Source organism: Diprion similis, chromosome 6, assembly GCF_021155765.1.
Source record: "Diprion similis isolate iyDipSimi1 chromosome 6, iyDipSimi1.1, whole genome shotgun sequence".
NCBI lineage: Eukaryota > Metazoa > Arthropoda > Insecta > Hymenoptera > Diprionidae > Diprion > Diprion similis.
Genome location: NC_060110.1, coordinates 15,110,690 through 15,122,779, shown reverse-complemented (window position 1 = coordinate 15,122,779; position 12,090 = coordinate 15,110,690). Strand labels below are relative to the sequence as shown.

At 43.4% G+C, this 12,090-nt stretch overlaps 1 protein-coding gene across 1 annotated transcript in view; it reads left to right on the top strand.

The window, feature by feature from the left end:
* The window catches only part of LOC124407646 (protein sickie), a 168,874-nt gene that overhangs the window by 10,789 nt on the left and 145,995 nt on the right, over nucleotides 1-12,090 (top strand). Inside the window, exon 2 of the mRNA XM_046883975.1 lies at nucleotides 9-106. Coding sequence (XP_046739931.1) covers nucleotides 44-106 — 63 coding nt within the window. The 5' untranslated portion in view covers nucleotides 9-43. The remainder of the gene's footprint in view (nucleotides 1-8; nucleotides 107-12,090) is intronic.

Sequence of the window (12,090 nt, the reverse complement as noted above, 5' to 3'; positions counted from 1 at the left end):
TTTTCCAGGGATATCGCACGTTCACTGCAGTGATGTCCTAGCGATGAACCTGCAGGTCCAGACGGCGAGTCAACGTGCGAGGTGCTCCCCGCAGGAGACCGTCAAGGTAAGACTAACACGCTGCAGATCGTATATTTTAGTCACATTCTACCATAGCTGATTCCTTGAAGTTCTATTGGTTGTATGATATCGAAGAAACCTGAACACCCTCAAGTTTTTTATGACCAATTCCATAAACCGTATAAGATGAACGTGAGATTTCGTACGTTTATAGGATTATCCGTTTCTCAACGAGTTCACTAACAATTTCAAGATCATTATTGCATATACACAATTGTTATATCGCGATGTATACTTTCACACGTGGTACACGCGACATCAATGTTGGGAGTATAAATTTAACTCCACTTTGACTTTTCATTTCAATTTTTACCGTGAAAAGTCAATTGTCACTCATCATGATTAAAAACGAATTGATGATATATACGGTCAAACATTATACAAATAACAAAACAACATGTTTAAAGTATTTTGTGAAGATTATTTATGCGTTCTTAAAAAAGATCTCCAACTGATTATATATCAGCTGTAAACTGTAGAGTATGAAAATTGTTGATCTTCAAGCTTGACGCGTATTAAGTTACACGAAAATTATGTACAAATTCTGTAGCACCTTGACGTCAACAGTGACGATGCTGAAGTCGCAAGTTGTGGATTTTTGCATAAGAAAAAGGCAGCTCACGGTGCGGGGAAAAGTTTCAGCAAAGCGTCGGGTCGCGCGCCCTGAATATATTCCTCGCGTTAACCGAAAACAGTTGCGGTTGCGGGTTAACGCGGCCCGTGGCTCGAAAATGCGGGCTTAGCTCGCGGGGGCGGCTGCAGAGAGGTGAGAGATTTTTGGCGAGGGGTGGGAAGGGTGGTGGGGTGGAGTAGAGGAGAGCGGAAGAGGGTGCGGAGGACCACGCCCCGGCCATGAGGATGAGATGATACGCGCCCCCGCCTCCATCCCTTGAGATTCCCCAGTTTGCCACCCCGCGCGAGCCATCCCTGAGTCGGATAATTAAGGGTACAACAGGAGGCAGCCACCGGCGGGTTCTTCCGTGAAACAGGGGAAACTCGGAAACTAAATGTTAAATTGGCTTACGCCAGCTTACGGGCACAATGCCTGCCCTGGCAAATTTCCCTATTATTTCAGACATTATCTAAACGTTTCTCATCTTCTCTTCCGGATATGCCCGGAGGTACGTCGCGACGCCCTCTCGATTCGCGTCGGGATCAGGTTCTCCGGCATCCCGGCATAACAAAACACCGCGTATAACACTCGAGTCGATTTTCTTCTCTCGGATGACGCGACGGTGTGCGACTACATCTATTTACCTACATATACCCAGCTTCGTATCATTGTCCCGTACTCCGCACCCTTCGCAAATATGACACCACACTTTCGATGGGGCAGACATGTGCTCATTGTGTAGCCCTATACTTGGATGATACTTGCTGTGTATTGTACCAGGTACGGAGACGCGCTCAACTCGATTTAGAGAGATTGGATTCGGCACATGAGGCCATCTAGGCACACGTAGAGAATAGTACAGGGTGTTCTCAATAATTAACATCCACACGAATATAAATTGATGTGGCAAAAAGATTGTCGAGGGAATATGCAGGGATGTTATATAGTTGGATCTCGCAGGAACCATGAAAACTTTTGTGCAAATCGATAGAAATAATGTTCGATGTCAAGTGTGATTCGTTGGCATTCATTTTAGCAACGAAATCAAATTTATTGCAGGTGTTAAACATGTCACTTCTGAGAGAGATTTGAAAAGATAATGCGGATGTAGACATATTATCTAGATGTCGAATGAGAATATTGTCTAAAAAGTGAAAAAAAATTGTAGAATCCTATCCTACGATGACATATGAATTCTAATCAAACGCAGGTTCAAACGACGTCTGATTCCAATGCATTTATTTGACTAGTATCGTGTAGAAGGCCGGTTGGCAGTGGCAGCTGTCTTTACACGCGGACATCACGTAGGTTGGTTTATCTCCAGACTCGTCATCTCGAGTTTCGCTGACGAGAGCACAGCCGCCATGTACCCCAGCCATTTACGCTGTGCAGGATGTCGGTTCCTGGATTTCAGCCTAGGTCCTCACCGACTTTCTCCGATAATCGTTTTCGGGTCGTGACGGATTTCGCCCGGCTGACTCTTTTTTCACCCCACCCAGCTGTAAATTACCGGTAATATTAATCTTCGATTAAACCTTATCGCAGTTCGAGTCCTCGGGCAGGCAGGCAGCTGGAAAATTCGTTGGTGCGAAAAAGTGCCTTATCTCGGCGGGACCTCGGCTTCGACCGACGCCTCGCTGCGTCGCGACGCCTCGTGGAGCGCGTGAAAATGAGAATGGGGGAGACGGAGACGGCCCGGGTACAATATGCCGTTGCGACGTCGTCCCGACCCTCCCCAGCCATTCCATTTCCCGTCGTTCCGGACCGTTCTCAAACGGCGGAGGGAGAGACGCCGAAATGCCGGGCCAATTTCGAGAGCCGATAGCCTATCGATATCAAATGTTAGAATTCTTAATCAACGCGTCTCGGATATACGCGGAATTCTCTGCAGTTCTCGGAACAGCGAAAATCGAATGTGAAACGCCCCCAGCAGCCACTTTAAACGCGCTTTTCTCGGCTCCAAATGTTTCCTTCTTTCACCTTTTTCTTACTTTACCGTTTTTTCCCCGTCTTTTTGGGCTCCTTGTTCCTGGGGTGAAACGCCGGGGTCGCCGATATGTATCGTCTCCGAAACGCGTTGGAGTAAACTTGATCTCTCTCGACCTAAATATCACTCGAAATCCGAAAGGACGGACCATGCTCTGCGGCTCGGAACAAAAGTTGAACAAGATTGAATTATTCAACGCGCGGGGGGTGTATCTCTGCCTGTCTCATCCCTGATGTCCTTTTTCCACGAACGACGAGCTGCCCCTCGGCTGATCCCTGATGTGATGCCGCGCCGCATCCTGGGCTCTGCAAACTTGTCCGTTGGTCGTCGGACAACCAGACCACGTTCCTTGTATGTCGACAATCTTTGTGGTCAAGCTGCGGTTTCCCTTCAATGGCATTCGATGAATATGTGATGAGAGAAATGAAAATCAACATATAACAAGGAGGAAAAAAGAGAAAAAGAAGCCATGTTAAGGGAATTCTGTCCTTCGGAGGACTATCAAAATGAATGTAATATCCCAGTTTGTGCTCATTTTCAGTATGAATAAAATATCCGGGTTTTATTCTTAAGGTGTAACCAAAATTTCTCTACGTAACAGCGGTTCATTATGCAAATTCGATTCAATATTACCAGATAACAGTTCCAAGAAACCAGAGTAATTTAATAAAACATTGAATTATCATTGATAATGTGTCAAATTTCTTCAATAGTTATTCGATATTGTTGTTGAAAATCAAGTTTGGAATCAGGCCATGAATCGACTGTATATAATTGTATTTGAAAACTTTTGTCACGCAAAAAAAGTTTTCATAATACTACAATAGATTATCCGTCTCCTCCTCGATCACGATTTTTTTATTCGTTCGTCCAGTTCATGTCCGCATAAAAACGACGGTGCATATACCGTCGATCAAATCGTCACGCCATCTGGCGTCCCTCCATTCGCCATCCAAATATTACTCAGTCCTCCGCACGTCATTTGACTGACGCAGCTTAATATTTTGCCTTCGTGGCCAAAGGGTTAATAATTATTAGACACAGTTCGGTGAACTGCGCGGCAAAGTTTACATACAAATGTACGAATTTGGGGGCTGATTGTGAGTTCTCTATCGCGCGCAGAGTGGTATATTCGGATAATATAAATCTCTTATATACATATATGTCATTGCAAAGGACAATCTGGTGCTCGAATAATTGTTGCAACATATTATCGAAAAGATATTTTAAGGAAAAAAAGTACAAGTCATTTTTAAACATTCTTCAAGTAAAATTCAATGGAAAATCGTCTAGAAAATTTTTATTAAGAAAAGATCTTAGATCGTTGAATCTTTCAAGGCCTTAATATATATACAATTTTCAAAATTATGTTAATTGCAATTTAAAATCCTGTCAAATCGTTCCTTCATCGTTTACACGATTGTTGTCTTCGCTTATAGACTGTAATTTTACACTGAGCGGGTAAAATCGTGCATCTAAAAATTGTTCGATTTTACCAATTCCGAAATCATACAATCTCGGGAAAAGCAAAGTATTCCGGATACGTTTTCGAATAACACGTCACTAATTCAGCCGGTAAAACAGCGATCCTATAATATTGGCAAGCGCGTTGACTTGTGCGATGAAAGTTGTTCGGAGGAGCGTCGTCGAGTCGTTTACTGCGGCAGTAGTGCACGTAGGGTGTTAGTCAGACACGCGCCAAGTGGGCTAATCCAATAGGTTCCGCACGGCGTGAATTCGGCGGATAGGTGAATTTAATTCGGTTCCTGGAGCATCCCGGAAGTTCATTGCGGCGGCAGCCCGAGTGGCAGGATGGCTCGGTAGTTGGGTACATTAGACGCAGGGCTTGCAGCGAGGCATCGCACAGTAGTCAGAGCCGTGTTGGGCCCGACCAACCCGCAGGGACGCCGACGGCGCGCACCACTCGCTACAGCTGCTGTCACATAAATATCCCCAAACCCTCGGATTCTGGAGTCTCTCTGCAGCCCCTCGCTGGTAAAGTTGTACAAACTCAGCTATCGATTCTCAACTCTTATATTGCCGACCAAAGGCGGCCCCTGGAAGATGCTCAGATTCGAAAAGCTCAAAATCGTGATCCGAAGTTTTTACTGGGTTTTCAAATTCCCTGATAAGCTCTAATCTCGTGGTATAATGAAAGAAAGAAAAAAAAAATTTGTTGTATTCGTCGTTGTTAGTGTGGAAAGTTTACCTTTCGCTCTACGATATGCTTTTTAAGGTCTATAACAAGAAGATCCATTAGCTTGTAATATATAATGTGAAAGAAAAAAGTGAAGAGATTTTTATGATCTCAGTTTATTGGTATCAATTTCTTACTTAGAATCGATTGAAGTTTGAAAAAGATTGGCAAATTCTGTGCTCGAGTTATAAATTAGAAAAAACGAAAATTCTTATCTCAAAGATTTTGAATTTTCACAACACGCAGAAATGTAAAGGAGTTATTTCTTGATACGAATTGAATTTTTTCTGCTACATTCTGCTTTTCCTTCTTTGTCTTCGTCTCAAATCGCGATAATGAATCCACGCTAGATTGACGTTGTGCACTTCGGGAATTAGCAGCGAAGCGTAAGGGGAGACGGACAAGTTTCTTAATTGGCTGAAAGTAACGGGTCCGTTTTGCGCGCGAGTCTTCCTGAAAGATCGTCAGGTGGTCGTGGCCCTCGCTATAATCGAGGTCTCTCGCCTCTCCAGGACCCTCTTGGAGGGGTGGGTGGTGAGGGTCAGACTTGCGAGTCTCGACGGAGAAAATTTTCACAATTCTGAACCTCTGCAAGACTCGCCTGAGACCCTGGAATACCATAGTCTGAGGGTCAGGACACAGAAGCGTCACTTTTCGTTCGTTGAACCTTTTTGCAGACTTGTCTCTCTGCACCACGTGTAACGTTGTAACTCAAAGAAGAACGATACGTCCTTTGTTTGAGAAATTATGATTTCGGTTGCTAAACAATTTTTCCTTCTCCTGACGTTTTACTACCTCGCAGCAAATGTAGCCATGACGAGAAAAAAAAATATTTCTTAATTAAGCGTATATCGATATCCGTCCATTTGTTTTTGCTTCTAGCAAGATGTATTCGGAAACAACTATTAGCGTCTTGCACCGTTCGGGGGTGAAACTCCCTTTCAAGACTGTGGAGAGTGAATAATTGCTTGTGATTAATTATCGATGGCGCAGCTTGTACAGACTGGGTAAAAAGCTTGGAATGATAATTGCACTATATATTCTTAGGTAGCGAAAAATTATGCGCATTATTCAATCACGCGAGGACCTTGAAACTGTTCACATTACAGTGGGAATCGAGTTTTAATAAATGTTAATAACAATCGTTCCTGACCGTAGAAAGAAATTCTAACTGCAATTGACAAGAAGCTGATTTTAAGTTATACGGATGAACCAAATGTACCCGAGAAAAGTGATTCCAAATATTGGGTTGATTTTATTTCGATGAACATATCTAACAACGTCGTGTGCGCAAAGAGTTGAAAGTCGATTCACAGTTTCGCGATATCCGTGCTGTTTCTACGAATTTCTGCTTCCTATTCCAGTCTAGACTGCACGTATCTCTGGTCTCACGTACGCACCAACAGGTATGCCTGAGTTTCCTAACTGAGGAATGCGACCTTGATAGCTGAGAATGGCGGGTTGGATTTCACCGGGCGTTTCTTTTCCCGCTAATTTCCATGCCGAACGATTCGAGTTTGTTGGATTCGGATTCGGTGCCGCCTTGACGACACTCCGACACGCAGCGAAGCGTGCGTCAAACGACTCGGTTTACCGCATCGTTAAACCTCCGCAAACGATATTCTTTAATCTCCCCCTATATCCACATAACAGAGAGTCGAGGCTGCATGGAACCATTTTTTATATCAGAATAAAATTAACCTTTAACCGTGCAGGCTGCAGTCAAGCTTATATATTGCAGGGCGGATGGTTTATCGCCAACGATATTCGACCAGACAGACCACGATTCGTCTTTGCAAAAGACGTTTGATCAAAGCTTACGTTAGCTCGAGTCGTCGGAGATTCGTCTTCACCAGCAGCCCCATCCTGCGAATACCCAGTCGAGTGTCCTCGCGCCGCCGAGTGTCCTTCACCCTTAATGGAATTCATAACGAACGACAATATCACGGGGGTCTCCTTGCCCCCATTTTCTCGCTCCTTTTTTATTCAGCTTACTTTCCGCTCTCGCCTTCCGCCCAGGAAATTTCATCTCACGTGTATAAGGTACGTTGTGGATCGCGATACGTCTGTGCACCAACCAATCCTGAAATTCACAACAGCTCTCCATTGCGTAGACTGACTTTCGCCCCACTGCAGACCTCGGCGTTTATCGTCTGCAACGCGGCGCCGAATGGCGGAGGTCGATGCTGCAGGGTGTTGCTCCATGAGCAACCAACGCGATGTTTGCCGCTACTGCGGACCCTACGAGGTACATTTAATTAGAATATAGTAGGTACACCGGCGCCCGCCAACGTTCAACGGGGATGTTTTGTCAGCCGGTTTCTCGCCCCCCTTTTAAACTCAGCCAGTTTTAGCACGCGATGAAATTTAACAAAATTATTATCCATCCCTTCGTTAGGATCAGTGCGTGTAACTCTGTACATCGGTATAAAATTGATCAATGTAAATCGGTATTTAAAAAAGATCAATCAAGAGGAATCCATCTCGGTGGTCAGATTTCACGACGTGATATTTTTACCCGGCTTACGATAACTTCAACCGGTTGTGAAATATCGAATTCTTCACCTCCCTCATCCCTCACACTCCGCTAAATACGAGGTCCATTATTCGCATGGGTACCCGCTGTAGCGATTTTGACGTGGCTAATTAAGGGAGCACTTTGCATACCTACACTATAATGGGGATGGATACACAGGCAGGTACACTCGCAAAACTATCGCTGGAATGGGATGGACAAACTGTCTGTGCGTCGTGGGTGTCACCTAATTTTCAAATTTTTCAAATTTTGATATATCGGTCATTCGCAATATTGACCCTTTCAAGTTTTGACCTTCACCCACGGAGAATTTTGGTTGGAATTGATTTAGCTGAATCTGATCGTGTACGGATACATATTTTTTGACACGTTCGTCATCTTGATGGTCGAGAAATGTGACTTTTCTTCATCCGGTTGGTTACACTTGGCTTGACGAATTGAATTGAATATTTTAATAAGGAAATTATTTTGTCGAATACATCGTAGATATTACTAGAATAGATGTCGAGCGCTAAACTTTTGTTTCCATTAGCAAATGCGTATTTGTTTTGCTACGCGTAAGATGGAAGAGGGGACAAGGAATGGAGAAGATTTGGAAGGGATCTCCACACTGGATGTTTGACAACTGAATAATTAGGGCTGCCAATCAACCTCCGAATTACTACCGAGGGTGCAGCGGTGTCAAATGCCATGAAATCCCACCAAACCCAACAGCATCTGTGTTTGGGAAACGCGGTTTTGCAATAGCCATTTTGCCGTGGATAATCACTCATACCGAATGGAATTACTTTTCCTGACTGTAATATCGACGCGTGAAATTAACAAGAAAACGATCTTTTTTTTTATAACAAATGAGGGATAATTCTAATGTGTTAATCTGCCGCATAACATGGAGTTTGTTTTATAACCTCGACCGAATAGCGCCGACTTTTACTTTTCCGGCATGAAAAGTGAAATCGACGAGGCGCCGTCGCAGCTTGCGCGAACAATTTGGCTAATTGTAATTGTGCACAGCCGATGCCAAACTCAGCGTATTCCTGCCCCCATTATTCGAGAAGTATGTATAAATTTTCAGACTCGGTCGTTTACCCACGTGCGCGGAGGCCGCCCACGTGACGAATGCTGCGGCGACGAACGTACAACGACGTCGTTACGCCACCGTCCGCGTCGCGACGCCCACGAGCAATATATATCCTCGGTATGTGTTATATGTATAGGTATATACACCCGCGATACCGGCGCACCGTCATATATCGAATCACCGCGGTGTTTGGTGAAACATACATAATTCACCCTGCACGACGCACGTATAGGTATACAGACGTGGGGAAATTCTCACATTGGCAAAAATTTGTCTGCGTGTTATAAAGGGGTTTGAAGTTACACCTTTGCAGGCATCCTTTGACCCGCCTTGAATCGAACCTTTCGATGCGCAAAGGGTGGACAGTTGTTTAGTCGTACGTTTCGAGAATTGTCTTTTTCTTTGTTTTTTGAAGTATATAAGAAAAATTCAGGGATTTTTCATGGGTATAATACTTGAAAAATCATTTCGAAAAACCGTTCATAGCGAATGAAAACTTTGTTACCATTTCCTTCTTGTTCTACTGTGTTTATTACATTTTATTTCACGTTTTCATTGGCTGATTGATTGATTGTTTTCGCAACTTCGGATAAACATGAGAAAAATCCTCGAAGCTCCCGTTCACCAAAAGTATATTATAACAGAATTTTATTACCCGCTGTTTCGTCGAGAAGAAGACTCGTATTTTATTCAGGAAACCGGTGTATATGCTCGAGGAACTGCAGGGGGTTGGAAAGGGCGGGCCAAGGTGCGCGTGACAGTCGGCAATAACGTTAAGAAAGAAGAAAGTGTCTCTGGAAGTCGCAGCGGTGAGCCTCTTCAGGGAGACCCATCACCGGAAAAAAAACTCTCGTATTTATAGGCTGTACCTTGCAATCGCGACACGTAAGTGCAGGTATATCAATGCTGTAACCCCATAGCGATAGGGTGCGCAGATTGCGATACACGGGTGAACACGTTATTCATTTGTTGTTATTTGTTGCTCTAATAAAATCGGACGATTAACGAAATGTTTGAATTCCCGGCCACTTTTTCGCGGGTAATTAAAAGTGCAGTCCGATTGTTAATCAGCGGTTCTCAGGTCGTTGGCATTTGCGTTGAAATTGGTAAAAGCCTCTCGACGGTTCGAGACAATCCCTTAAAATTTAGAGCCTCGCCACCCGCCTACCCCGATACATATATATATATATATATATATACCTACACCTAGCTGCTCTTAGGCAAGCAGAAGCACCTTTATCTGACTAGTAATAAATAAGGGTCTTGATCAGGCCTAGAGAACTCGCCCCTCTACTACCGTTGCCCTGGCAATACTGCAACGCGATAACTTTTCTATCTCTTCCGTGGAACTCAGGTGCTCGGAGTCCTTTTTAGTCTTGTACACTTGTCGCGCGGAATGTTTGCTCTTATCGCCGTCAAAGCTCGACTTCAGGAGTGTGCTTTTTACTCCTGCTGCAGGAATAACTCGGGTGTATAATAAGAGAGGAGAAAAACGTGAGAAATAAAAAAGTAGAATATATAGAAGAGACTTTCGCTGTACGCGCGTTATTATATGATTTAATTAGAAAAATTAACTCGTGTGATGTTGCGGACGGAACGTGTAGGCTGTTTATGCTTTCAAAAAAAGAAAGAACTTCTTTTTGCCGCCGTCACGCCGTCTCACCCCTTTTTATCCGGTATACGTCGAAAAGCACACCTGTGGCAAAGTTTACATCACACGTGATATGTGATATCGTATTTTCCTGCAGAAAGTATTTTAGCCACGCCGTTGCGAGGCGGAGGGAGAAAAAAAAAATTAGAGACCCTAGAAAGAATTTGGAAAAGCACTTTTGTCAAGTAAAACTTTTTTCCCCTGACGTAACGTGAAGTCGAAGTATATTATATAATGTATTTTATGTAAAAAATAATCGCTACTACTATGTACCACCGTGAAGAGTTCAATTTCGAAGAGAATTAAAATTCGAAATTTTCTTTGGAGAGAAGTTTCAAGTTCGGATAGCGTTCAATCAAATAATTAAAAGAGTGACAAAAAAAAATAGTTTGCGTTTTCTTTCTCGGTGTGAAATAACCAAAAAACGATCAATAGTTTTAGAAAATTCAGTGAGCGGCGTTTTCGTATGATTTTTATAATTTTTGCTCCTCTGCCGTTTCGCCAGTGCTTTCCAAGGGTACGCAGGTATTACAGTAAGTACGCGAAACGCGCGGCAGTGCGTTTCTTGGACAAAACTTGAGCGTCGCGACGCCGCGCAAGCTCGGTAGGGCCACGTGGGAGTACTAACCCCCTGTATTGTGCAGGGTGCGTCATTCGAGACGACGAATTCACCGTGAAATCAGCAGAGAAATCTTGAGATTTGCTTGTACCTGCGCTGCTTCGCAGCATCTTTTCCTGCCCCTATCTTTTCAGACAGAGTATATATAAAATTGCCTTGTATAAAAGTCTGCCTCGTTTTTATACGGGGTTCATTTCGCGTGATATATATGTTAACATCGCGCATATAAATGACGTGAATGAATAAATTTCGTCTACAATATTTATAGATAAATTAACTTATTACCATGATTAAACACTTAGAATTATAATTTATTTGCTTCCCGTTTCGATTCACGCATCCGCCATGGGGGATACAACATGTGGGTTACTGTATCTCAGTTTCGTTAACTTAACGAATTGGGCACCACGTGCTTTTCACGAGCCACAACCGCTTCCGTAAACAGAGGGTAGACACGGATACATATATGGAACAACACGCGTGTTCTATTACGTCACGGTGACTTGCAGCCCCGTAAATTGGTCACAGCACATAGCTACCGCTTTATTAGCTTACCCCACTTTATCGTTTCTATGCCTGCATGGCACGCGTAGATTTTCATTCCGATTAGAAAGATTTTCGATACAGATTTTTCAAATCGGGTAGGTATTACTCACTCTGAGTGTGTTCATAAAGTGCATACGCGTGATTAAGTTCTCAAAATCAGAAATTATAAGAAATTTATAGATCCTGTTCTGATCATTGATCTAGTAGTCAAATTTGATTTGTTGGTTTAGATTATTAAAGTGATTCAGTTTTGCGACCGAGCAATTAATGGATTCGAAAGTGAATAATTAAAATAAGTAAAATTGGAATCGATCGATTCCTTTCCGTTAATCGAAGATTTCGTCGATGAAGAGTTTAATGTGAATTTATAATTCTGCATTACTTATCATCTTCTGCGTTGTTTTCGCGTTATAATTCGTCACACGAAAAATTGTATACTCTAAGCCAGTTCTGAAATTCATTTCAAACATTTCTCATTGGATATTTAAACATTCACAACACAATTCCAAATCGCTATCGAGTTAAGGTTGCATCTATGCAGGTAGCCGAGGTGGTTGCCGAGTAGTTGAAGTTCCCACCGTAAAGTCGGGACAATAGAATCGCAGCGGCGGGATTCGAATTAATGGCAAATCCATAGTCACCCTTTGCGCTGCTTGGTTCTCAGAGTCGCCGAGGCGACGAGTTCGTTCCTACGCCACTGGCAGCGCGCTCTGCCTTTTTATCATCTGCACAGTAGTTCC